Here is a 27,718-nt window from a genome sequence, read left to right as displayed (position 1 = left end):
GCTTGTAAACAGTTTCAAGTTTCTAAAAAAGAAACAAACCCATGCATCTTGTGTATGCATATATGCACAATATACATATTTTGCACACACAAAACCCACAGATTTTCACATACGTATGTGTAAAAAAACATACACAGAAGGTTCAGTAACTGCCTAAATCTAGTCACTGTCATATATTCCTTACCTGCCTTTGGCTTTACAAGACCCACCGCAAGAATAGTTTCACTAAGGCCATCAAAATAAGCCAGATCTCCCCTGTCAACAAACAATTAAAAAAAAACCACAATAACCCAACCTGATTGTCACGAAGTATCACATAATAACAAAGTATCACACAATAACAAAGTAAATAAAATCAGATTCCGTATATTTAAAAAATATTATTACTTATTGTAATACTCTGAGGCCATCTCCATCTTTTGCTTTGGATGAAAGCAGGTCCAGCAGAATGGTATGACCGGGAAGTTTCACAGCAAAACTGTACAGGTAATCATTCGAGCTCGTTGGTGCCTCTATAGCTGAGTTTCAAATCTAAAACCCAACTGCAGTATTTTATATTTTTGGATTTTGTTAATTCATATAGTCTGCTCTGAATTACACAATGCAGCATCTGCAATGCTGATTAAAATCAAGAGGGAGGAACTGGTATGATTTTTTTTCCCCATGAAAATTATCTAAATAAGGAATTCCCAACCTCCTCCCCAGCACGTTATGATTAACACCATGCAGTGCTGTTTTATTTGAGAAATGTATTTAATACACTGTGATACAACACAAATGTATGGACTGGAGCTATCGGAGCCACAATCTGAACTTTAATCTTCTTAGGAAATGCAACAGTATGTATAAAGCAATTGTTACTGAAAGAATTCTTACTATATAGGCGAATAAAGAAGCAAACCTGCAAATTACAAACATATCACTGCCATTTGAAAATATAATGAAATTATTTTCAGTTTTGTGCACTCTTAAAATAAGCTAGGCAGGAGAGCTTCAATCACAATACTTTGCAGCACTAATGCTGCATTATTTACCTTTATGGGAATGACTACACACTGTACATGCATCAGAGTACTTACTAAATCTGCTTAGAAAAGTTAGGCAATAATTTTTTTCTACTTTTTTGGCATAAGCAAAGCCCCAGCATAAATTCAGCAAAACTGTAGGATATGTCTAACCCTGAGCAAAAGCACTTTCCTTTCTTTCATCTCTAGATTTGGCAACAATACTACTTACACTTATTATTCAAAAGTTTTAGTAAAAGCTACAAGGAATCAAGGCAAGTTAAACTGAATAGCACAGCGCTGTGCTACCAGTAAACAATCTAACACTACTGCAATCATTTCATACCAATAAAATATCATCAGGAATGCGTTCTCTACATACCCGTCTTCATAGTTCCATATAAAAATGTCACTGTCGATGGTCAGCCAAGCTCTGCTGATTTCTGGAAACACTCCCATCATACAATTGCACTGCATATCTGAAGCACTGATGATGTAAGGACTAAATGCGCTTTGGCTAGCAAAGGCAAAAGCTCCTTTGGCAAATTTAAAAAAAAAAATATTATTACTTTATATACAGTGGTACACAAACTATGTACCATAAACATTCAAAGTTCTTCATACAGACACTAATTCCACCAGCAACTCCACACTAAATGGACCTTGTTACCACTTGGAGCCTTACAAAGGGAACATGAACAATATCAAAGCTCGTTACTGGGAATCTGACAGAAAGATTGGTGAAGAACATTATAAAAGAAAAAAAATTGGTTTTAATATTATGACTTACACATCATAACACATTAGTTTTCATAAGGATACGTCCAAATTGCTCCACTAGCTCTGGGGGAAGTGGGACTCTGCGGACTGAGCTGATCTCTGGAAGATTAGGTATTGATAGCAAACCTGGTCCTTGCAAAGGATAATCCATATCTGACATACCAGAAACAGTAGGGCTACCTGCAATTAAGAACAACAAAAAAGATTAGACTTTTTATAAAGCATGAGAAATTTACAGAAAGGTTTATATTCTCTGTCTCTCTCTTTGCCTGATTGTTTCCTAATCCATGAAAATTAAATTAGACTAATTGCATTACCCATTTTACTTTAGATGAATAGAGGTTTTCAGACTATGTAGAAAAAAACGCCTTGGCACTGCAGAGACTTTAAGCATATAAATACCACCACTCACAGGATATGTGTGAGCAGAACTTTCTGTAGGAGCAGGATCACAAGCAATAAATCTAAACCTCAAATCAGATATGAGCAAAGAGATTTGAAAACAAACTCTAACAACAACTCATCTGGACCCCACTTTTACTGTGATACTCTCCATCCCTTTTTTCACAGTATGGCCAGACATTAAATATGCCATGTGAACAAGACAGGAACATACCGCTTACCTAGAAAAGCTGATCTGAGCTCCCAGTATCAAGTTAAAATACCCACATATTCTCATTATTTTATGTGATGTGTATCCATGACACTGCTAAGGCAGTTACACTTTAGCCACGCACATCATATTGTATCATAACAGAAAACAGATAATCTTTGCTTGTATCCTGACACCTGCTGGATATATATTAATTAGGTGACCTATTAATTAGGTCTACGGTGCCTCTTCACAGACCACTTTGCCAGACAGTTGGCACCAATGAAGCAGGAAATGCTCTCTTCATGTTTTAAGCAGAAGAAAACAAAAGTTTGAGATGATGTATACTTTAAATCATAATTACATGTGATATACAGCTATAGACAAATGAATGTCACTCAAAGAGGCTTAAAATAGATTTTCAGGCTGCTTACAACTTAAGGATGGTGCTGGGCAGTTAGTGATCCTAAAAGCATTCCACAAGAAACTTCCAATTGGCAGAACGGAAAACAAGTGCCATTTTCTTCACCTTCTTAAGGGCAACGGGTCGAGGAGCCAACCCAAGCCCATTCCCCGAAGCGCTCCCCCTTTCATGGAGGGATCCCTCATCCACGACTTTCACCCAGGCACCACAGCGTCCACTACACGACACCACCTCCCTCACCCCTCCCTTGCGAAGCCGCCAGACTCAGCCCTGCCACCCTCTCTCAGAAGGCAGGCCCAGCAACCGCTGTCCCCGGGGCCTGCCCAGGGAGGCAGCCGCCGAGGGGAGGGGGTCGTGCCCCCGCAGAGAGCCTCACGCGTGGCCGGCCAAGGCCGCCCCGCTGAGGGTGGCGGTGCGGCGGGGGCACGGGGGCAGCTGAGGAGGCGACAGGAGGCAGCGGGCCACCGAGCGCTCCTCACCAGGCGCGGGCACGGCCAGCAGCTCGGACAGGTCCGGGTAGCAGCGATCATCCTGGATCTGACGGTCGATGATGCGGCCCGCGATCTCCAGCGCCTCCTGCGCGGTGGGCGCCACGGGGCTCATGGCGGCGGGCATGGCGATAGGACGTGGCAGGGATGACACCGGGGACAGGGCCGGCGGGTCTGGAGCCCGGGACGATGGGCGGCTCCGCGTAAGGCCAGAAGGCGCGAGCTCGTCGCCCGCCGCGCCGCCACCCGCCAAATCCCGGCAGGCCTTGCGCCGTGACGTCGTTCCGCCGCGCCGGTTGGCGCTTCCGGCGAAGGGCCGAGCTGAGCCTGTCTGAGGCGGGAGTCCGGGTCTGGGGCGCAGCTGCGGAAGCCGGGCGGGCAGGGGCGGCCGCGCCGGTGCAGCGGTGCCCCAGCACCATCCCTGTGGGCCACCCGAGGGCCTGGCGTGGTCGTTGTCACGGGCCTCAAGGGCACAAACTGCCGTAGGAAGCCCCGGGGCTGTGTGAAACTTGGGCTTCAAGGAATGGGGCTGTGACTCGTATTTGCTGCCCTGACTGCACCAACTCCGTGGTGTTGGACGGGTCCTGCGCCCGTTCTGGAGAGCTTTGTCTACGGGAGAGGCACCTGGCCCAAGAAAGGAAATTCCCGCCGTCCCCCTGCTCCATTTTCCAAACAGAATCTGAAGTTGCACCCCAAACCCTGCAGGGTTTACGTGGCGCAGCAGGGAATTACCCCTGTGTCTTTTCAGGATTGAGAAGCTGCTGCCAGTCACCAGTGGGGTTCCCCAGGGTTTGATTTTAGGGCCGGTGCTCTGTAATGTTTTTATAAATGATCTGGATGCAGGAAAGTGAGTTTGTTGGTAGTAAACTAGGAAGAGCTGTGGATTCCTTGAGGATAGAGAGGCCTTACAGAGAGATCTGCATAGACTAGAGAGCTGGGTGAACACCAGCCATATGAAATTTAACGAGCAAGTGCAGGATTCCCCACCTGGGACAGGGAAATCCTGATTATACGTACAGATTGAGGGATGAGGGGTTGGAGAGCAGCCAATAGGGAGAGATGTGGGTTTTATGGGTTGATGGCAAGTTGAGTATGAGTCAACAGCATGCCCTGGTCGCCCGAAGAACCAACTGTGTCTTGGGGGGCACCCAGTAGAACACAGCCGGCTGGGTGACTGTCCCGCGCAGGTGCGGCCCCACATTGAGTTGTGTGTGTGGTTTTGGGTGCCCCAATGTAAGAGGGACATCAAGCTATCAAACTACTCAAGTGTGTGCAGAGGAGGGCGAGCAAGACGGTGAAAGGCCTCGAGGGCAAGACTCATGAGGAGCGGCCGAGGCCACTGGGCTTGTTCAGCTTGGAGCAGAGGCGGCTGAGGGGTGCCCTCACGGCAGCCTGCACCTTCATGGCAAGCAGCGGAGCGGGAGGTGCTGACCTCCACTCTCTGGGGACCTGTGACAGGACACGAGGGCACGGAATGGAGCTGTGCCAGGGGAAGTTCAGGTTGGACATTAGGAGGTTCTTCACTGGAAGGGTGGTTGGTCCCTGGAACAGGCTACCTAGGGAAGTGGTCAGGGCCCCAAGCCTGTCAGAGTTGAAGGAGTGTCTGCATGATGCTCTTAGTGATGTGGTTTAGTTTCAGGTGGTCCTGCGAGGAGCAGGGAGTTGGACCTGATGATCCTGATGAGGCCCTTGCAACTCGCGATGTTCTGTGACTCCATGCAGATCTGTCTACTCGGGGCTTAGCGAGCAGCGAGGGGAGGCGGGCACAAGGCGGGCGGCTGCCGCCCGAAGCCGGCGGTGGACACGCGAAGGGCTCGGTCCCGGTCCCGGTCCCGGCCGCGGGGCGGCGCTGGCGGACGGGCGCCCCGGCCACTTCCTGCCGGCGCCTGTTGTGGTTCCGGGGCAGCCGCAGCATGGAGCCGGCAGCGGAGGGCGGTGAGCGGCGGTGCGGTGCGGGCCGCGCTCGACCGAGCCCGTCCCGCGTCCCCGGCTGATCCCCGTGGTTTTTTTTCTCCTTGCAGACGCCGAGATGCTGGGGGGACCCGACCCGGAGCTGGCGGCCACCATGGGCTTCTCCGGCTTCGGTGCGTTGCGCTGCGGGCCGGGGGGCAGCGGGAGGCCGGCTGAGGGGCACGGGGGCTGGTGGCCCTCGGTGGGGGAGGGCTCGGGAAGGCAGGCTGTTGGGGGTTTGGAGGTGGGAACGAAGCGATCGTGGCTGTCCGTGTGTCCGTGACCCGTCCGTCAATCCTCCCTGCCCCGGCCTGGAGTGCCGGAGTGCCTGTGGCCAAGGTGGGTCTGTGTTCCAGTCTCCTTTTTCTTCATTTTCAGGGAAAAAAGCCCGGACTTTCGACCTCGAAGCCATGTTTGAGCAGACGAGAAGAACTGCAGTGGAGAGGAGCAGGAAGGTCTTGGGTAAGATATGGGTTAATGCATCTTAAACCGTGTTTTGCGTTTCCGTCTTGGGGTTATGTTCAAAGTGTCTCAGACTGCCTGTCTAGGGAACAACAAACAATTGCACTTTTTTTCAAGGAAGACAGCTTTGCGCTTGGTAAATAGTAAAGTTATTAATTTGCATACGTTGTCTGAGTATGTAAGAGTAGTGTGCACGTGCAAAGTTCTTGTTGCAAGGCGTAGCTTACAGACACAGGAAGAAGGTGAATTCCAACATACGACTACTTCCTTTGTTCTTTTACTTAACTGTGTATTTATTTTGGAAGAGAAGTTGGTACAGACAGCCTTAATCTAAAGAGAACAGAATAACAAGGATGAAATGTGTGTCTTATACCGAACAGCAGGTTATGTAGCAGCCCACAAATTTGTCTCTCTTTCCTGCTGTGCTGGGGCTGGGTAAATTTTCAAGGTAGTGGTATGAGGGTGGGAGATGGAGAAAATTGTCTCTCATGCTGCCTGTAGCCAAGCAAACACCATTCCGAAAAAGGTCCTTGGAGACACTCATGTGCTTTAGAAACTGCTTTGCCAAGCCAAATGCCCATGCTTTCTCCCTCTGCTTGGACAGTTTGTGCAGAATGTGTGGGTTTTGGTTTTTTTTTTTGTTTTTCTCATGTGATACCATCATGGATGAGCAGCTTCTGTCCTACTAGATTACACTTAACCCGCCCTCTAAAGTATTGCAGTTTATGAATTTAGTAGACTTGAAGCACCTTATCACAAAGAAAGCAAATCTGTATGAAAGAATGAGATAATTACAATGATGTTTGTTTCTATTGCTTTGATGCTGTGCTGAACCATAAGAGCAGACCTCTGTGGAGGCTCGTTGATTTTGTGGACTTTAAGACACTCTGAAATTCAAATATACAAGGGATTCCAAAACTTGATTTGCACCATTTTTTTGTGTTGACTGAATCTAAACACAACAATGTGTTTCCATATTGGAAACCTTTTCATATTTAATACTGGTTCTGATTGAGCTATCATTCCTTGTGAGAGATCATTTCCTTACACCATGTTTTAGTATAGGAGGGAAATCCCCTAAGTGATTACAAAAATATAATATTTTTAAGGCAAGACATCTTGAATTGCACCTTGAATGTGTCCCCTCCCTCGCACCTGCCCCCCGCAAGGTTTCTAGGCCCATATCCATAAAGGAAGCACAAGGTATTTTCTTGTTTATAAGGTTGATCATTTAATGAAAAATTACAAAGCTTTGTATGTAATTCATCTGTTTAACTTAGAAATGAATTTTGTTTTTCAGAATATAGTGATCAAAAAGGTTTTACAGCTTTTTTTTGGGGTAGGGTAATGTGAGCATTTTATTTTCAGATTTCTTAAGATACACTGTTGACTTTTAGCTTTTTGGGATACCTATGATAACTTTTGGAAATGTCTTCTCCACTACCTGAACTGTGGATAAAAAGAACTTAGATCAAAATATGTTTCCTGTTTCTGTATTTTGCAGGTGTTCGTGTCTCTCTTCAGAGCAAAGGGTTTCCTAGCTTTGCTGCAAAACATGTTTTTCTTTTTAGTTTAGTTAACAGTGAGCAAAAAAAGAAAGTGATGTTTTGTGTATAGAAAGAAAGTGACTTTTTTCTGCCTAAATGGAATTATTTGAGCACTTTCAGAGACAGAGTAAATGTATCTGTCACCCTATCATAATCTTACCATTCTTATTTTGAAATGGAAGATTCCGTTTACTTTGATTTTTGTTGCGCTGTTCCACAGGGATGCTTTTTCAGTAAGTGAAGTGGCAACAAACTCTTAATACAAACAACTCTTTGTATTTATTTTCTATAACTCATATTTAGAATTCACTTATTTATACAACTGTGTATACTCATGTACTAATTGAGTTCCCTGCGCTATGAAAACTTCAAGAACTCTCTGAAACAATCATACTGTTTCAGTATTGAAATATCAGCTTCCTTATATGATCAGCTTATGTTTGATAGTGTGTACAAATTAACAACTGGAAGGTGATTGCGTTTTCCTTGTGACATTTTGTTTCTCTGAGTGATCATTGCAACAGAAGTGTATATGGAGAAGTAATCTATTTTGCTGTTAACTTTTTAAATACATAGGTCTGAAAATGAAGAAAATTGTTTTACTGTCATCAGCAAGCCTCTGATTTTACTATTTTCTAAAAGTCTTAATTATTTGTGATTTATGTGCTCTCCGTATTCAGAGGCTCGTGAAAGAGAGAAGGAAGAGCAGGCTGAAAAAGAGTTTAGAAGTCAAGCCACTGATCCTTCAGCTTCAGCATCCAGTGCAACAGGAGCTGGGTCCACGTCAACCCAAAGGTACTTAGATGTGGTGAGAGATTCCATGTAATGGCTTACTTATCTGAAGAATTTTGTTTTTTTGGGTTTTTTTTGAGAGCATGAATGTCATTTAACTTGTGCGAAGATGTCTACATTATCTGAAGTATTTCAGTGGAAATACTAATTTTTAATTTTTTAATCCATGCTTTCTTAAAGATGTGTCAATATTTGTAAATATTGACATTATGTTTATTTAATAGTTAATGTTGCAGTCTCCTCTCTAATCCCATTTGGCATACTTTTTAAAAAAAATAACGATGACAACGTTATCTGTGGGTATTTTTTAAAATACTAGGGCAAATATAATGACTACATGTGCTGACTTAATAAGCAGCTATTGTTCCCACCTGTAGATAGAATATACTTGTTCATGCCTCCTGAAAAAGAAAGCAAAGTAGGTGAAGAGCCTCTGTACGCACATTGTACGGAGTAGTGATGGGGTTGAGAAAGTATTTTTTTTTAACTTCAGTCTGAAATTTATTCACAAACTTGCCAATGTTTGTTTGGTATTGACAAACAATAAATGCTACTGCTTTGACAGTCTGAATTCTGAAATGCTGGGAAATCAAAAGTAATGGGCACCATACAACGCCATTGCATGGCAGGGGTTGTGGAGATCAGTGCACTGTAAATTTTTAAGCTTCTGTATCTAATAGTCCAGACTCTAGTAGACTAGATTAGAGTCTAATAGACTCTAGTAGACCTACGTGTATGTATTTTAGGGGCTGATAGAGTATATATGTGGTAGGTTATTATCGACAAACTTTAGTGTTTCAGACTGTGAAAATCTTCTGTTATAAAACTTACTTTTTGCCTGTTGCTCTATGGAAAACTCAAATGAGCTGTGCACTCTCACTGAAATAACTGATGGCACAATATACTACCCTATAGATTCTGTGTTATGTCTGGTGCATGAGGGGAAAATATTCTGTGCTCCCATTTGCTTCTGATGGTCTTAGATACCTATGTGGTGAAATAATGAGGGATCATAAGAATTTAAATGTAACGTGGTTCTGTACTGTGTATGGGTGACTTCAGTATAAAGACTGGGTCCAGTCCTGTTCAATACCTGTGACCTATCAATGACCTGGATGAAGGGGTAGAGTGCACCCCCAGCAAGTTTGCTGATGACACAAAGCTGGGCAGGGTGACTGACACACTAGAAGGCTGTGCCACCATACAGAGAGACCTGGACAGGATGGAGAATTGGGTGGAGAAGAACCTTATGAAATTCAATAAGGGCAAGTGTGGGGTGCTGCACCTGTGGGGCAATAACCCCACGCACCAGTACAGGTTGGGGGCTGACCTGCTGGAGAGCAGCTTGGTGGAAAGAGACTTGTCAGTCCTGGTGGACAACAGGATGACCATGAGCCAGCAATGTGCCCTTGTGTCCAAGAAGGCCAATGGCATCCTGGGGCGCATCAAGAAGAATGTGGCCAGCAGGTTGAGGGAGGTCATCCTCCCCCTCTACTCTGCCCTGGTGAGGCTGCACCTGGAGTACTGTGTCCAGTTCTGGGCTCCCCGGTTCAAGAGGGACAGGGAACTGCTGGAAAGGGTGCAGCAAAGGGCCATGAAGATGATTAGGGGATTGGAACACTTCTCTTATGAAGAAAGGCTGAGGGACGTTTTCAGTCTGGAAAAAAGATGGCTGAAGGAGGATCTTATCGATGATTATAAATACTTAAAGGGTGGGTGTCAGGCGGATGGGGCCAGTCTTTTTTCAGTAGTGCGCAGTGACAGGGCAAGAGGTAACGGGCACAAACTTGAACATAGGAAGTTCCATCTCAACATGAGGAGGAACGTCTGTACTTTACTTTACCAGAGTTCTGCTGATACTAATATTTCTTTTTTTTTCCTTTTTTGTTTTCTTAACAAGCATTGAGAAGGGAGGGCATGACATGAAAAGCTCTCCTAGAAGTTTTATATTTCCTTGTAAAATCTGATAGGTAGCTTAGTACGTAGTGCTAAAACCAGGATGCTAGTAAAGGAGACGTGCCATTGTGACTCAGCCTTAATTCAGAGGAACAATCCTACTGCTGACAATTTAAGTCTGAAATATAGGACACTCAGTAGTTCTTTTTATAATGTAGATTTTAGTTACTATAAACTGATCTAACATATATAGCTTGTTCTCTTCTCTGAAAATGGCAACACTTTCCTGAATATTACTTTTTTAAAAATTCTAAGTACTTTCAGTTATCATAGTAGCCCTCAAACTGATTTTTTTTAATTATTGAAGAGTGGTTGGTCACTCCAAAAAAAATGTGAAGAACAGCTACTGATTCTTTTTGCTTTTGAGCTACTTTGCTGTAGAGAAATGTTTACAATAGTTATGGTACTTATCTATTTATGCAGAAGTATAATAATTACTTAATGTGAAATGAAAGCATCTGCTAGTATATAAAAAGAAAAAAAAACTTGAAAAAAAAGTAGAGTGGATTATGTGTGGAGAGTGAACACGTGTGGGGGCGATATGCCTGCATATTCACACAACTCAGATTCTGTTTTTTGTTATTCCCCCTGTCTGTGAGCCATCCATGCTCTAATGTAGCTTTCTTCTTTTCCTCTTACAGCTTGTTTCACTTACTGAGGAGATAGTAAGGGAAAGCAAAAAAAACCCCAGTTCCTCACACTGTTCTGATTCCTGGGAAATGGGCTGGCAAACTGCTGCTTCTTTCTTTACAGCCTCTGGCAAGGCTGAAAGTTGAAGGAAACACCACTTGTTTTGTCCTTTCTGTCAGCACCACTCCTGGTCGCTGTCAGGAGGTGGATGGGCTTTTGGTCTGGCTGCATTGGGGTGTTTTTATGTTTGACTTTCTTCCAGTCAGGACAGAGGAGACCAGCAGCTGTAGGTGGAATACTTGGCTGTCCCTGCCAAGCTTGGAGCGTGGTGAAAAATAGCACTGCAGGTCTGGCTATTTCACATGCAGAGTGATTACACTGCCTCTCAAAATACTGAAATGTTTGATTTCATCGATTTATCCTTCCTAGCAAATCAGGGAATTGTAAGGATAGGTAATGAGGAAGGAAGCTAGGTATTGTTCTTGGGTGTCTACGGAAAGATCTGAAAATCTGGGACTCCAGGATGGGAAAGGCCTCCTTGAATAATTATGTTGTATACATTGTTCTCACTGGCAGATACAATGTATATTTAGTTCCATTCTAAAACTAGTTAAATAGTTTGGCATTTGGGGTAAAGATCCATGGTTTGCTGATCTGGGAATGCATATTGACTCTTAAAACTCAACTCTTTTGCACATAGTATTGTAAAGTTGTTAGTATTGGGGATACCTAACTTGAAGAACTTTGAAGGTCCCAACCTGCTCCTCACGTGCTGGAAAAGCTTCCTTTTGGTAAAAGGATATTGATTTGGTAAAAGGATATTGTAGAGCAACAGAAGCTCCTTTTCTTTGAGTTAGATTTATTAGATAATCATATCCTGATCTAGGTCTTTAAATGTCTCTCATCACTATGCAAAACAAAGTTTGTAAGTAGAGGTAATATCTTTTATTAGGCTAGTAAGTATAGTTGGAAAAATTAGACAAGCATTCAGGCATGCAAACCCTTCTCATCATTAACATCTCTGAGGACCTAATTCATGTTGGTTTTAGTTTGTTTTGATTTCTCCCTAAAATAGAATTTCAATTGCTTATCCAACACAAATATTTGCTGTGTAACGTACTATGCACTTGGTGTACAGCTGGTTTGGGGAGCTGAGTGGGGTTGCATTCTCTGTCACAATTACATAGTTTAGAACACATTTTCTTAATCCTTTATTATGTTCTTAAGCTCTTGTGTTTTTATTATAGTTTCTAAGTGATAACCTGGCTTAAACCCCCAGTACCTCTGTGGTCTTCTTTTTTTCCTTTGTTAAACTATCTTTTGCAGTCTGCTCACTTAAAAACTCACATATACACTCTTAAAATGTAAGCTCCCAAATGAAGTCTTGCAATTTGAGCTTATCTCACTGAATCTGAAAGGAACATCTATTTTCCACTGCCAGATATCACTGCAATGATACTCTGTATCTAGTTAAAAGGAAAAGTTTTCTTACCGCTTTTGCACCTTCTGCCAGTTAGAATACCTCCTGCGTGATAATTACCAGCAGAGGGAGCACGTTTATTTTGAATAAACTGAATGAATGTGGACTAAATAGCTCTACTTTTCAGAAATTTTCTGATGCCAAAAATAATATGTTCACACAACTGGTTTGGAAAACAACAAAACGATAATTTAATGCAACTTTTATAATCTAGATTTGTGACAGTATCAAATATTTGGTGGAAAGTGCCTGATTCCCTGTTGTTCTTTACCAGCATTATAAGGCAAGTGCCATGCTTTATGTTCGCACTCTGGTTGTGAGCCTGGGCGATTACTGTTTTGAGTTCTGCCCAGCCAACAGAGGTGCAGGGCATCTGCACAAGCTGCAATTTGAAGCAGAATCTTGAAAGCACTCTGTAACAACATATTCTGTTGGCATCTAAGCAGTATTGAAATCCATACTAGTGATGTGGTACTGTTGATTTTACAATGCATCTAACTTTTTCTTTGTTTTATTTTGTCCAGTTTTTTGAACTGTCTGACACTATGGTATTCCTTTTTTTTAAAGCTTTGTTTATACTCTTGAGATGATGGTGGGCCTGCACTCTGTTAATGAAAACTAGTTTATGTTTTGCTGCTAATTTCAGTGTTTACAATTTTACAACAGTGCTCTACCTCTTTTATCTGAAATTCCTATGGAAGTGCTGATGTTCTTGAAATAATAATATTTTAAATTTTTCCATGCAGAGAGACAGTCTGTAGTGAAAGCGAAGATAGCTCAGATGAAGAATTAACTGGTCCTTCCATGCAATCTCAGAGTTCTGCTCAAGCTCCAGCTGAGGATGCTGGTGATGATGATGAAGATGATGAATTCATTGGGCCACCACTTCCGCCTGGGTTCAAGGATAGCGATGACGATAATGACAATGATGACACTGAGGAGGAAGATAACGTAAGTATTCTGTTCCTCTAATGTTTTAACGCTTTGAGTAGACTCTAATTTGTAAGTATGCTCTTTCCTTTATGATCGAGTTTGCAGGTGAAGTATGACTGTTGTTTGAAATGCAGGGTTTTTTGTGGTTTTTTTCTCATGAGCATTCAACAAATGCAAATAATTGTTTTAATTTAAAAGTACCAGGATTTAAAAAAAAAATATGGATGTGAATCTCAAAGGAAATTCACTATCAATTAGTATACATTGTTTACTCTTTGTTTTTACGTTATTAAAGAACTACGTAAATAAATATTTTATATAAATATTTTATATGATATGTTTCTGAATGCACATGTAGAATTTTTTACAAGAAGAGGTAGAGGTAGGCTTGAATCTAGGGAGAGCAATTGTGCCAAAACTGTTCTGAGAAAATGAACTGTGGTAACTGAGGGTTTCTTTTTGTTTTGTTTTGTTTTGTTTTTTTCTAAACCTAAATAAGTGCCAGACTGGTTTGTTAGAGTGAATATAGATTGTCTTTTCTGTCTGTATTAAAAGCAAGAAAATTCCTGACAGCCTAACTTGGGTATCACAGATATTCAATTGCCAAATCTCTATTTAGTTAAAAGTTTAATGGTTTGATGTTCATTCTTCAAAACTTACTGGATTTAATATTTTATGGCAGTGGATTTTGTATGATGTTTTTTAGCAACAATGATAGAAGTCCTGTAAAAAAAGCCTTACTTATGCCGTTTTGAACCATTTGGTAGCAGATAAAAACCTGTATGTCCTTTTACACAAATATAAACCTAATCCTAAAAAACAAATACCCCAGTGTCTCAAGGGTTTCTTGTCAATTCGTTTTCAGTTTTGACTAGATATTCAGTTTGTTCGCTCTTTTCCTATAAAATCTCTCCTCTTGCATCTTGTGCACTTTAAAACATAAACTACTCAAAATAAGCGATAGGAGCTTCTTAAGCAATGACATAACTGATTTTTAGAGTTAGCCTAATCTTGTGTGATCACAATTTTTGGGTTTTTTTGTTTAGTTGATTTCTAAACTGAGTATCTCCAGATTGTTCTTCCTAATAATTCAGGGAATTTTGCATGTGTGAGAAAATCATAGAGAATTTTGCTTAAAAAGCACACTTATCAGATTAGCTAAATAATGGTTGTTCATCTTATATACCTAAATTTTTCTTGTAACTCATGCCAGAAATTACTTGAGTTTTCTTTTGCGAATGAAAACTGATTCAAGTAGCTTCTGGTTTGGCCAGAATTTTTTTGTAAGACTGGATTAAAATTTAGGAAAACTTTTCCCCTGGTTCCATGGTCTGTTAGAGATGTCACTTTCTGTAAAATATCTATATAGCTTTCGATTGAGAGTCCTGGCGGTAGTCTTGCCGACTTATAGCGAATTAGCAAAATTATTCAGTTGCATCAAAGAAAATTTCAACACAATGGTCAAGTAAGCTATAATGGAAATACACTAAATATTCAATGTCTGTTTTATTGCGTGATTAGTGAAAGGCTGGCATCGTTTGACATTTGTTTTGTTGAGTAATTTTAGTTTAGTAATTTTATTAGATCCACATGAATCAAGAAACCTATACATAGCACTGTTCCAGTTTCTGGTATAATCACCTCTTTTGTCTCAACTAGTGAGTGCTATATGGATTCCTCAATGTAATAATGTTCAAACTATAGATTAGTGCCAAGTTGTAGCAGACTCCTTCATTTATTCATATTTGTAGGAGAAAGTAACTGAATGCTGAGCACATTTACATAGCATAGCAGTGTGGCAGAACAGCAGTATTTAATAATTGAGAAATTGCAGGAAGATGCATAACATCTCTTAAGTGGTAAAACTGTATATTTTTGGAAGGGATATGTGTGTTCCATAGAACAGGGTAAGGATTTTAGTAGTAGAGGTATCTTATGAAGAGAAGAGGGGGTTATCAGCAAAGTAATAGAAAATATCTATTTTTTTTTTTTAATCCCTGTGTGCTATAGTACGCTGTTTACTGTTTTCTGTTGTCATCCATCAAAGATGGCAGCACCTTAGTAGGACTTTGTGCATCGAAATCTGTAAAATGCAGTCTGTTATGCATATAAATAATTTTAGAAAAAACAACTGGATTGTTACTTTAACTTGATGTCTGTTATATGCCAATGAGATATGGATTTTTAAAAATTTTTTGTTTAATTGCTTGTATGCCTGTTATATTTATGGATTTTGAGCACTGAATATAGTTGTTATCTCTCTCAAAAGGGCAGTGGGCATCTTGTTCAGTGAATTTTTTGCTTTAGTTCTGTAAACTTCTCTCGAATGCCAAAGGGAAAACGTGTGGAAATAACTGATTTTACTTCAGCCTGTCTTTCTCAGAAGTTGCTTTGTTTGCTGGCTGACTGTTTTAATTTCTAGCAAGAGTGTGGTATTAATTTTGTATTTATATGTATTTGAATAATGCTACAACTGTCTCAATAAAGTGGAGTTACTGGAAACTGGAGTTTAAAAAACCCAATGAAAAGTTTCAGACAGAAAGGTAACTTGCAGACTGCTGTGATTTAAGTTTGTCTGAACTTAAGACAATAGTTACAAAACAGTCTAGAATAGATTTGGTTGAGAATAAGCAGAGCAGCAGAAATATGAGACTTGTGGGTTTTCAGTCTAAACAGTTAATTTATAACTGGGAAGATTTTGTGTCAGCGTGGATGCCAGAGGCCTTTGGGGTCTAGAGCCTCCCCTTACTGCTGCTCGTGAACTCAGTTAGTTTCTTTCCTGTGAAGGGAATCAGGAAGCAGCTGTGCTTTCCTGATTTCCTGTTGATCGATTGGTGATCACAGTATGATCCTGTGAACCCCAAGGAAGGCAGGTGTTGCTGTTATGAGAACTCGGTGATTCCGTTTTCTTGCTTGTACATGAGGCTGTGGTTGGTATGCATGGGGGCAGAACTGGGAAAGGAGAAATTGAAAGCTCCATTGAATAATTCTTTTGTTTTGTTTCCAGATGTACGGTGAGACTGTCTCTCTTTTGTTATCATATTTTGTTGCTGAAGTAACTTCTTTAAAACACAAGTATCTTTATTTTTGACCCTGAAAGACACAAATTTTTCTTTAATACTTATAGGAGTTGCAGTTCTGTAATCTGAAGTCCTGTGAACTTTGTGTAACATCAAAACTTTGTGTGCATCAAAATACTGGCTTTGTCCTAGTAGCTTTCCACTGTCTCTCAAGCCTGACTTTTAGATGTGGTTTGTGTTATAGGAACATTATTTTCCCGCCTTTCCTTGTTCAGTTGTTTTTTCTTTCTTATGAGAGACTGTCAATAGAGGCATTTATCAAAATTGCTTGCTATGAGGTTAGCATCTTTTAAGTCTAGGGTTGGCCTAGGACTGCCCAGCTCACACTGGGTGTTTTACTGAATAATCATTGGATGGAAAGAGTAGCTGGTGGTTATTATCTTTACTGGGATTTTTTCATACTTTACTGGTGTTTTTATAGGAAAATGAATAACAGCAGTTAATTGCTGAATGTTTTGAATGTTTTTGAGTATTGCACATTCCTGTAATTTACGTGTGATACAGACTGAACATAAGTTTTTTGAGGAGAGCCATAGATACTGTATTACATACATGAATTCTGATTTGAGTTACTTTTCTTCTCTGAATTTATGTAAGTTCATTTTATACACTCAAGTCTGTGGTAGCCGTTGCAAAGAATATGTGTTTGATTAAATTCTGTGTTAATACTGATGGTAGTTACAATTAACAAATAAATTTTTAGATTTAATAACATATTCATTTAGTATAATTCACCTCCATTCAGTACAGAAGTGATGGTTCTTAACAAGGCACAATATGCTTATAAGTACTTACACAAATACTTTACACTGCTTGTTTTGTAGTAGTGTAAGGAATACTGCTATATGAAGTATTTTTTAAGGACGATAGCTACACTAGGTATCAATTCCCTCTGGTATTTTCTTCTTGTTATAGTTTTCCGTTTTATATGAAAGACTTGCATTAATTTGGGGAGTGAAGAAAATGAGAAGAGTTGTCTACTTGAATTGTGATCAGTGCAATCAAAATAAAATCTGATTGGATGGGGACAAGAGACTAGCCAAAGCAGTCATGTCAGGGTTAGTGAGTGGACCGCTTTAAATCTAGGACATAAGCATTTTTCAAGGTAATGGATGACACCTATGAAAAGACAGTAGTAAGAAAGTGTGTATTTACTAACCTCTTCTACGTGCCATTAGAAAATGTGATGAGATCTTTAACAGAGCTCAATGGAGTGCTAGCATCTTGTGACACTTTTCCTCACTTGAAGCAACAGGTATAGAGATGGTTGTTGAAAGAATTTGCTGGATGGATTTGCAAGATTTTAGGTTATTTACAGTTGATTCTCCTTTGGAATGGAGAACTATTTCTCCCTTCAGTACCAAAGGGAAACTAATCATGTTGTAATTATGTCCCTGAAACAAGTACAGCCTTGGGCCTCTCCAAGGCTGTACTCTGATTTGGGCATATTTCCAGAATGATAGCATAGCTGTATTCCAAGTTATAGAATTATTTTGAGACACTTTTAAATTTTTGCAGAGGTTTAACAGGATATGCTAGTAACACTCATTTGTTCGGAATGGGAGAAAGCCATTTCCTGCTGATTTAGATGGAGAATTTAAGTAAGTAGACTGTAATTGCTCCAATTAGAATTTGGCCATGTTACCAGGCTAAAAATCCTGGTGTTGTAAAAATAAGTAAATGTTATGGGAATTTTTAGTCATCCTAAGGAGTTATAACATTTACGCTGAGGATCGTATGTCCTGGTAACTGCTGAATCTTATTTACCTAGTCATGTTTCATCTTGTCTAAAGAAGAAAAAGTGAAGTAAGCTGAACAAAGCAATTTTTGTGTGCACCATAGAGACAGAAAAGTGTGGGCTTGAGGATAAGAGGCATTATTTTTTTAACGACTTCTAGTCACTGATGTGTTGGTGAAAAATAGGTAGAAATTACCATTGCTTTCAATTTCCTTTTATGTTATCTTCATACATAATCAGGAGGAAAATACTTATGTCATATATGTGCATTATAGATTCTTACGTCTTGACAGTATTTCGCTGTAAAAATCAGGAAAATGTATTTTCTTTATATTAAACTTGGAACAAGTCATGGAATTTTTGTTTAGGATCGTAGATGTCATTACTGGTGTTACAAAGAATGAGAGATTATCTCAAAAGTGAGTTAGACAGGATTTTCAAGCTTCACAAAAACTAAAAGAAAACAACATCAAACCCCTACATTTTGTATAACAACTCAGTGTAAGAATGTGAGAGAACCAGTCAGAAGCTGAAAGGGAAGGAATACTTACATTAGAAACTGAGAGCATCATATGGACAATGTACAAGAGGAAGCTAACAAGGCAATTCCCTTATGGAATGTTTGCCTTTCATAGAAAGGCATGGGGTGTTTGCTCCTCTCCTCTACAACCCAGTGCCCCAGTGTTTGTCGTTACCATTTGTCCCCAGGGAAAACAAATGTACTTACAACATCTCTATTTATCATTTCTACAGAGCATAGTAACGCCAAGAATTCTCTGTTGTATATCATGCCATGCCTTTTTGATGGCACAATATTGATTTTAATTAATTAGTAGTATGACTGAATATGAGCAGTTTTAGAATGTTTCCTCTACACATAGATACTTAGTCCTATGAGTTTGTTTCTAGAAATATTTTTTGAGAAAATAGGCATGTACTTGTTGACTTCAAGGTACTTAAAAAATTAGAGAGGTGACTTTGGTAGTATTAAATAAAACGTGATATAGAACATAATTGTTGTTACTACTATCCTTTGTAACAAAGTTTAGAGATCTTATGCCCTGCTTCTACTCTTTGCCAGCTCCTTTAGAGACCCTTTGTCAGGTCAGCCTGACCTGGTGGAGCCTGTAGAAAGCTTCTTTAGGACCTGCTGGTAACACTTCTGTATTTGGAAAGGAACTGCCAGGAGCGATGCAAAGTGTTCTTCATGTCTGGGCCAGGTATGCTGTGGCTGTAGAGCTCCCACACTTGAAACATGGGATCCTTATGTTGGATCCCTACGTTCAGCTCTCCTAACGCCTTTGGTGTCTTTACAGCAGGAGGATTTTGTGGAAGCTAGTGTCCTCTACTGTCCTTAGAGGCAGAGTGAAAATGTTTGGGTTTTTTTTTCTGCCAGGTATGTTTGAGGCATGGGTATCCTTGAAACTGTAGAATTCTAGTCTTAAGAAAGATTAAGAAAAAAATTTATAAGTCTTTCTAAGCACATATTCTACATGTGTATCTCAGTCACAAGACCATACTTTAAATATAGCATTATTTAACAAGAATATGTAGTTGGAAATGCTAGGATCCTAATTCCATTCATGCAATGGTATACGAACATCTGATTCTAAATATTACTTTCTTTCCTTCCAATAGAAGTTGGGTTCTTTGGAGGTGAAGGGGCTGAAATGAATTTATTCTTTAAGAACTTAAAACGCTTACAAAGTCAAAAGAAAGTGCTCACTGCTATCTTACATGATGCTTTTGTTGGCAATTGCAACAAATTTCCGATGTACTTGTATAAAGAAGCACAAATAGCATATTGTTTCTATCAGTGTTAGAATATATAAAATATTTGGAAAGGGAGCTCACAGTAATACTGACTCTATTCAATGCTGTTGCTATCACTGTGGAGTACATAAACGGAAGATAGAAGGTATTTTTGTATCTGGCATATGAATGTTATCTTTTTGAAAAAGTTGTTTATACTCTAAACGGAATAATGAGGGATACAGGTATAGAGAACTCTTGCATGAATGAAGAGGAAAATAAAGTGCATGATAACCAGTTTTTGAGATATTTATGGTGGGGATGATTAAATAATTTAGAAGGGCTATATTTGAAGGAAGAGTAAGTGACATGCAGTTATGTTTCCTTTCTAAAACAAGTCTTCACAGGATTTTCAATTCACAAATGATTTATGTTAAACTGTTGGAACTGCAGACTGCTCCAGTGGTATCCTTGGAGAGTAATTTTGTTGACTCCTGGAATATCAGATTTTTTTTAAAAGATGGCTTTGGATTTTTATGAATGTGAGGCTACCACATGTAATGTTTTACAACTGCTGTAATGGCATCTCTTATTTACAGGTGGGCACTTAGCGGTACACGGGGACTATACATACTTGGTGCTAACACTATCCAGATCACAGAACAATCACGCAGAACTTCCTTTACTCCAGCATATCTCTTTTTTTATTTTAATGCATAATACAGTTATTTTCAAATTATTAGGATCTTGAATAGTTAACTTGCCTACTATAAATTTTTATTCGATGCATCATTGTAACTAAGGATTGATAAATCTTCATATAAACAAATGCTATGAGAATATGTGACAAAATTTTTCTGATTTCCCTTCATAAACCAAAAGAATTACTTTCTCCAAAGGAACTGACGAATCATAAAGAATCATTCATATGCATTTTTATTAAATGCATACCCTTTCACGGTCCAGTCCTGAGGCTTTTGAAATGTGTTTAAAGCTCTTGGATTCCAGTGAGTGCACTTGTTGCTTTTTTGTAAACTGTTTTTTCCTTTATTCGACTAGAAGCATTGTATTTTAATTTTGAAAATTATCAGGTTTACATCTGCTGTTTTTCTAGAAAAACTTTTTGAAATGTCTCAAAGATTACCTACTTAATGAGATGTAAGACAGAAGAAAACTGGAAAAGAATCCTTTAAGATCTTACATCTATTTATACAAGGACCCTAATGTAGTTTAAAAAGTCAGATGAGTTAGATGTACATTGGGTTTCAAGTAAAACATTACTTTGTAAAGCAAAAGTTATTTTCATATTATAAACATCATGTGTAAGAACAATGAAAAGGTGATAAATTATACAACCTTTACTTCCCAGTATAAAAAAGAAAGAACAGTTCAGACAGGACCTTTATGCAGTAGGGATAAGGAGCTTTCTGTTCAGTTTTCTAGATGAATGCAAATAAGCTAAAAAATAAGTATGTCATGCAACTCAGGTTCATTAGTTAACGTTGAAGAATTAGATCTTTTTCCGTGCAAATACTTGCCTTGACTTCAGTGGGACTACAGACATGGACTTTCAGTTTTGTAAGTGGGACTGAGTATGCATAATCAGTGGAACTGCCGGCATTGTACCTTTTGTTTTTTCACTGTTGATGAGACAGAAGGCACAGATAAAACATAGTTCGCTACTAACAGAAGGAAGGTGATTTGTGACTTCCGTATTTATTTCCAGGTTTAATGAGTTTAACAGTGTTTAGCAAATAAAAATGTATGGTATTTTGCAGCAAAGTGTGCTGTCAGGGTGCAAATAGGAGCTTATGGAACTGACCAGTCTTCTATGTGCCTGTGTGAGAGCAATAACGCACTCCCAAAATAAGCACTCTGTGTTCTGGGCAGCTTGGGACAGCACTGAAGTCTGCTCAGGCTAACTGCAAAGGGAGCACAACGCAGGTTGTTCATTCTCTGTTGTTGTGTCTGCATTACAGTTTATACACGAGTTACCTAGCTGATGCACGAGTTTGAATTTGTCGACATGTGGTACTGTCAATGTTTGACTTAATTTTCCTATTCCTTTGATACAACTTAACCCAAATATGGCCAGCTAACATCAATATTATTTTTTTATTTTTTTTCTTCCCCAAAATTGCAGTAGGGGGCAGTGAAAACATCTTAAATGCATACCAATTTCCTGGAACTTCTATTTGTCTTGCTAGTTTCTTTAGCAACTAGCTTGGAACCAATTTTCAGAGTAAATAGCATCATCTAAAGATTTTGATTGGGATTATTTAGATGTGTGGCATTCATTGCAGTGAGCAAGTGTACATTCTCGTGTCGTGAAACACAAGATCTTAAAGAAGGATTGGACTCAGTCACAGTGGACTTTTTACAGTACAGAAGCCCCATAGGTCATCTTTCGTATAATAATGAGTATGAATACTGGAAATAAATCATGGAAGAGCTGTAGAAATTAGGAATGTAACTTATTTTTCTATGCATGACCAAAATTAATTCAGATCATATCTGGAATGAAAGCAAAAGCTGGAGTTCTCACTAACACGTGAGTTGTTTGCATGGAAATGCTGGAAAGTTTGGCTTGTTTTTTTGTCAAGTATTTCACAAATATCACAAGATAGGTGATATTTCCCTATTGCTTACTGTATGATATGTACTTGTAGATTAATTGAGGTGCCAGACAGAGCTGAGAATCTTTATTAGAGTTGCAAATTTCTATTAATTATGATAATTTTTATATTAAAGTCTACCTCTACGAGCTTATGTGAATCAGCTGTTGTCTTCCTGTCCTGTAGTATAGGCAAACCATAGGACTTAATACTTTTTTTTTAATTTAAAGAGGGAAACAAAAAAAATTATTTTTTTATGTTATACACATAGCCTTCTTCTTTTTTCCCTCCTGTTAAAAAGTGGAATTGTCAAGTTTGGAAGAGAGTTGGAGGATGGAGAAGTTTCTTAGGATTTATGCAGCAACTTACATCTTTAAAAGGAGTTGGAAAATAGAGCTGAATTTTGTGTCAAAAATCCCGTGTCAAATGGCATTTTCTTTTATTTCCATTTATTAAACAAAGTATGGAAGATCTTTTGATTAAGTTTTCCTTGTATAGGAGGAAAAATCTGTCCTGTAGACAAAATGTAGTCAGTCTCTGTGTTACCAAGTATGTGTGTAATGTGATGTGCGTGACTTTGTATTGATCACATGTAAAGTGGATCAGACCCACAGACTGCGTCTTATCCAGTGCTATATTAGAACACAGGAGGATGCCCTTCTTTTCCAAGTTTAACCAGGTGGCTAAGACTTACTCACCGTGTTCACTGTTTAGGTATTGGGTCTTGTGAAAACAGTCATGATGCTAAATCTCTGGAGTTTCAGAGCAAACAAAATCTCAGGGCAGGACAAATGCAAGCACAGTAAAAAGGGGTCTGTAAGTAGTACGCTTATGCTGTTGTGTCCTGTGACTTGCCATTTTCTCATTAGTCAATTAGAGGGACTTAAAGCCTCCTTGACCCCTCAGTGTACAACTGTGCTAGTTCATGCCTGTTTTGAAATACTAGAAATGAAAGTAATAAAAGACTTCTGTTTTCTCAGAATACGCAGAGATTGCCTGCTTATTTTGCTGTTAGTCATTGTTTCCAAAAGACAACTACCTGGGTGAACAACAACCAAATGGGTGACACATTTTCTGCGTGTTATTGAACCTTCATCTCTGGGCCTACTTTGAAGCTTGCCTTTATAATTACTGCAGGTTGAGTAAATGTCTTGCTTGCAAATACTGCAGTTGTGCTACACATGTGCAGGCATGAAGCAAATCTTGTAAAAAAAGCTGAGTTGACAGGACTGAAAGAGCTGAATTAGAGTAGAAGATCAGATTTCAATCAAAACCCAAACTGTCTATAAATGTTATGGCTGACAAACATAGTTCAATTGAAAAGGCAAATCATGTCAGCATTAGATTTCAAGATGAATTTGCAATTCTTTAGAAGAGGTGAACTCTCATTCTTCATATTGGGAATATTCTAAGCAGAAGGGGAAAACTAATTAATTCTTAAACTTTTGAACTATGTCTGAATGGCACTTGAAACAATTCTTCAGACTTTCAGAATTTCAAGCACAATTTTCAAACTAGAGTCTTCCAGCTGTTTGACTATGATATCCCTATGTGAAGAACGTGCTAGGCTTCACTTAAAATCTAAGTTGGGATGAGAAAATCATAGCTCATAGAATAATTACTGTTTCTTTCTCAAGTTGGTATTTTCCAAGTTCCATGCATCATCTGTGTTTATAGACATTTATCTGCCTTTTTCTGACCAACCTGTTGCTTAGGGTCTCTTGGAACACGCTATTCTCTGCAAAGAAAGCAGACTTACATATCAGGCTATAACTACATTTGTAGGGATCAGCTGGCTTTCAGCGCTACCAGGTTTGTAACCTTTTTCAGTACAAATAGTGTGTGTCTCTTGCAAAGTGAAAGTCATGATGTAAGTAACTGATCTTGTTGCCTTAAATGTAAGAACTAAAATATTTCTCAGTGACATTCCTTCTTTAAGTACATTAATTGTATTACTACCTTTTCTACTGAGTTCCAAAAATATGGGAATTCAAATTAAAAAATAACAGCTTAATCATCCTCAATGTCTGCAAATTACACATACCTGTTTTACAAGACCACTGTGACAGAGAGTGCTGTATCATTTTAAAGACAAGCCCTTCAGAGGATAGAAGTGTGTGTCATCCAAAATTAAATCCTGGAAGTGATGCCAGAGCAAACCTCACAGTATATGTTGATAGAAAATTGTTTAACAAATCTGACATGGATGTCTTTTCTGCCAATGATAGAGTAGCTTGTTTTAATGAACTAATTTGGTTTAATTTAGAATTTATTACCTTTCTTTTCACATGCGTCCTTCAGAGTTGTTCCTCTGTTCTATGATTAAATGCTGCCTTACATAGCAGTTTCTTCGATGAGGGCAACCAGTTGTTTTGGGGCTTTTGTTTTTTCTCTGTGACAGACCTGTGCTATGTTGTAATTGATATTTCTTCCTAAGGTGCCTTGTAGGGATCAGGCATCCTGTTGATCATCTGTGTCCCCTTCCAGCTTGTATCTCTATCTGGTGACTCCGTGTCAAATCTTTCTCCTTTCTGAAAAGGGATCTCTGAAAAATGGGGTTTTAAAATATCAAATAAATGTTTATATTTGTATTGTCATAGTGCAAGCTTCTAAGTAATAGAGTAATAAAGGAAGTTTTTGTATTTAATAGCTGCAATTTTAAGGGCAGATCTTTTCAATTATCTCTAAATTAATGGTATAAATAGTACCAGGCGTAGTCCAATTGCAGTCCATAAAATATTTTTCTTAGGGAAGGCCATTATGATACATTGAATAGACAGAGAATTTATGAGAAGGCCCAATGGTAGTTTTCTGTGATTTCCGGAAGTCTTGTAGTCCAAATAGGAAACTGCAATCAGTGTTTGAATGTGGAATGAGCAGTAGTCAACTAATTCACTGCATTTCCAGCAAAAATAATAACTCCCCAGAGTAAAATGAATGTCGCTAATCTAAATTAGTTATAACTATGCTATTTATAATGCTATTTTAAATGAGCATCTGCCCAAATCACATGGTAGTTATGAAAACTAGTTCTACCTTGTCAAAAAATAATACTTGTCAGCTGTAGTTAAATTCTGTGTAGCCTAATGCAATTTGCATTGGTTTATCTCTTGGGAGTTGCTTCATAGTGTAGGAATTAACGGAAGCTGCAACCCTGTCTGATACTTCTAGGGAGTGACCTCATGATGGAGTCTGCAACCAAGTTTGAGTGAGTGGCAGAGTATCACAAAAATTACCGAACTTCTTTGGCTGATTAGGAGGCAGTTTTGTGTCTAGCTGCATCTTGAAGTACTGTATAAAGTTGGATTTATAATAGCAGACCTTTTATAATGTGGATTATACACAGCAGTTAGATGATACAGAGATGAATTAGGCAAGTAAGAATCAGTAATGTGAGAAAACGCTTAATGGTACAGTAAACCAGCGGGATAAGAACAGAGTGTAAATCCTTTGCTGTTTGTGAGGGAGGGAAGTGTCAGAAGAAGAGTTAGTATTACTTTGTTACTCAGAAAACTGTGGGGAAAAAAACCCAAAAACATGGGATTGCAAAGGTTCATGTTTTCTTCTGTCAGTTATGTATGTATCAAACCTACTTGCTTTTTAAATATAGTAGGGAGATTATTTCTTTTTCTGGAGCCAACCTTGTCACTTCCTGTTTGTTTACCCTTTTGGAATAGTAGCAATAGAATTTTTCTGTAGAGCACTTTAAACCTAATTTATGTGTAGGCAAGAAAGTATCTTTAAGCTATGTTTTCTCTGATGGTTGCATAACCACTAATGTAATTGGCTCACTTTCAGAACTAAATTGAGCGGGATAATGTCCTAATAACTGGGTTTGGTTCAAAGCTGTTTATACATATTGCAGTTTTTGCAGATTAAAAAATTAAATTAGGAGTGATTGAGGCACAAATAGTCTGAAAGAAAGATCATTGGTGGTTTTAGGCTTTCTTTGTTAGGAAATCTGTCTTGCAGGCCAGGAGATGATATGACAATCCAAACACACATGCAGAGTGTTTGCATTTAAATAAGATGAATAAATACTGATTAATTTATCTTTAATCTGTAATCATTTATCTCTCAGCAAAGAAAACAACCCAGCTTTAGATTTCATAGGTTTTTTGGAAAACATTGTGTGTCAGCCCCTGCTAATACACTGCCTGACTTCGCTCTGTGACATTGTTCTTGCTGAAAAAGCATGGAGGAGAAGCTCTGAGGCACAATGACCATAATCTCTGAGCTTGGCACTTTTACAATGAGAAGGGCTTACTGTGTAAACGTTAGGCTTAACATATATCGTACCTTGTTGTAATTACAAGTTCTAAGGAGGTCGTCTCAGGTCTTTCATCCTTTGGGATAGCTAGGTTAAATTGCATGCAGTTCAAAATACAGTTTATGAGTTGAGTTCTTTAAGTGCAAGTTTGTAAACAAGCCTATCACTTGGACAGTAATTATCATCTCGGAGCAAATATCTAAGCTTATGAAAAATTCCAGTGTCTCAGCCAGAACTCCCACGCTCCCTTTATTGTGCAAAATTTTGAGAGTGTATCTCCCCTGTGTCTGTCTGTATTAATAGATACTTCTAAGCTCTTGATACCCACAACCAACTGCAAAAATCTATTTATATGCATTTGCTCACTCTTGCTAGCTTGTTCCTTCACCTATGTTCCACACTACTGGAGTTGTTCAGTATTATCGTAACTGTGAGGATTCGAGAATGGATGAATGGCTTATGGTGGGTTTTAATAATTTTTGTACCTGCTTGTGTCAAACTGATGATTGAGTTTTAAAAGCAGGATTCTTTTGTTTTCTCTATTTTCTTATTTCTGTATTACACTGAAATTCCAAAGGCAAGTGGTTGACAAGTAGGAACAGATTACCATCAGTGTCATTTTAATAGATTGGCCTATACAGTGGTTTCTTAAATAATTGGTTTATGAAGGGAGACTTCACCTATATTAAGTTTCCTGGGAGGAGTTTCTCCCTCTCTGTGGAGGTTTATGGATCTCATGAGAGGGACCTGAAGACAAGAGGAGGCCATGAGCCTCTATTCAGAGTCCATTTTTGCTGTCTCAGGCTGGATATTACCTGTGGCAGCCAGATGAAGTGAGGATCCAGAGTATCTGAATGTGTGGTACAAAAGGCAAGGTAAACTTAAAAAGCAAGCATGTAAAGAAAGGTGCCTTTGAGTGGTCTGTGCTTTGCACTTTGAACTTTATCTGTAAACAGAATAATGGCATTGAAAAACTCAAGGTGAAACAACTTGTTTTGGAAGCTTATCTACTGTCCGTTTTGTGTGGCTCCCAGAAGATGAAATGTAAATTGTTAAAAGGACCCAGGACAGCAGTAGGTGTTACGTGAGATAGCATTAGTTTCAGAACTAAATCATATCACTTCATGGATCATAGGTCCAAGGTGGATGTCAAACACGTGGTTAATGTGAAGAATTCGTACAGAACAAATTCCAGAAATGGGAGTTAAATTATCCCAAGCCCAGC

General features: G+C 39.2%; 2 protein-coding genes across 4 annotated transcripts in view; one reads left to right on the top strand and one right to left on the bottom strand.

Annotated features, from left to right (window-relative positions):
- Positions 1-3,546, bottom strand: part of NUP155 (nucleoporin 155) — a 34,305-nt gene extending 30,759 nt beyond the window's left edge. For both annotated transcript variants that reach the window (XM_054186067.1, XM_054186068.1), the window contains exons 1-4: positions 3,280-3,546; positions 1,827-1,964; positions 1,387-1,483; positions 185-255 (exon numbers count right to left, since the gene is read on the bottom strand). In XM_054186067.1, coding sequence (XP_054042042.1) covers positions 185-255; positions 1,387-1,483; positions 1,827-1,964; positions 3,280-3,415 — 442 coding nt within the window. In that variant the 5' untranslated portion in view covers positions 3,416-3,546. The remainder of the gene's footprint in view (positions 1-184; positions 256-1,386; positions 1,484-1,826; positions 1,965-3,279) is intronic.
- A 1,586-nt stretch (positions 3,547-5,132) lies between these two features.
- The window catches only part of WDR70 (WD repeat domain 70), a 139,673-nt gene continuing 117,087 nt past the window's right edge, over positions 5,133-27,718 (top strand). For both annotated transcript variants that reach the window (XM_054187070.1, XM_054187069.1), the window contains exons 1-5: positions 5,133-5,223; positions 5,310-5,372; positions 5,617-5,700; positions 7,928-8,042; positions 12,852-13,056. In XM_054187070.1, coding sequence (XP_054043045.1) covers positions 5,202-5,223; positions 5,310-5,372; positions 5,617-5,700; positions 7,928-8,042; positions 12,852-13,056 — 489 coding nt within the window. In that variant the 5' untranslated portion in view covers positions 5,133-5,201. The remainder of the gene's footprint in view (positions 5,224-5,309; positions 5,373-5,616; positions 5,701-7,927; positions 8,043-12,851; positions 13,057-27,718) is intronic.

The sequence above is a fragment of the Rissa tridactyla genome, chromosome Z (assembly GCF_028500815.1).
Source record: "Rissa tridactyla isolate bRisTri1 chromosome Z, bRisTri1.patW.cur.20221130, whole genome shotgun sequence".
In the NCBI taxonomy this organism is placed as follows: Eukaryota; Metazoa; Chordata; class Aves; order Charadriiformes; family Laridae; genus Rissa; species Rissa tridactyla.
This window is presented reverse-complemented; position numbering and strand designations above follow the sequence as displayed.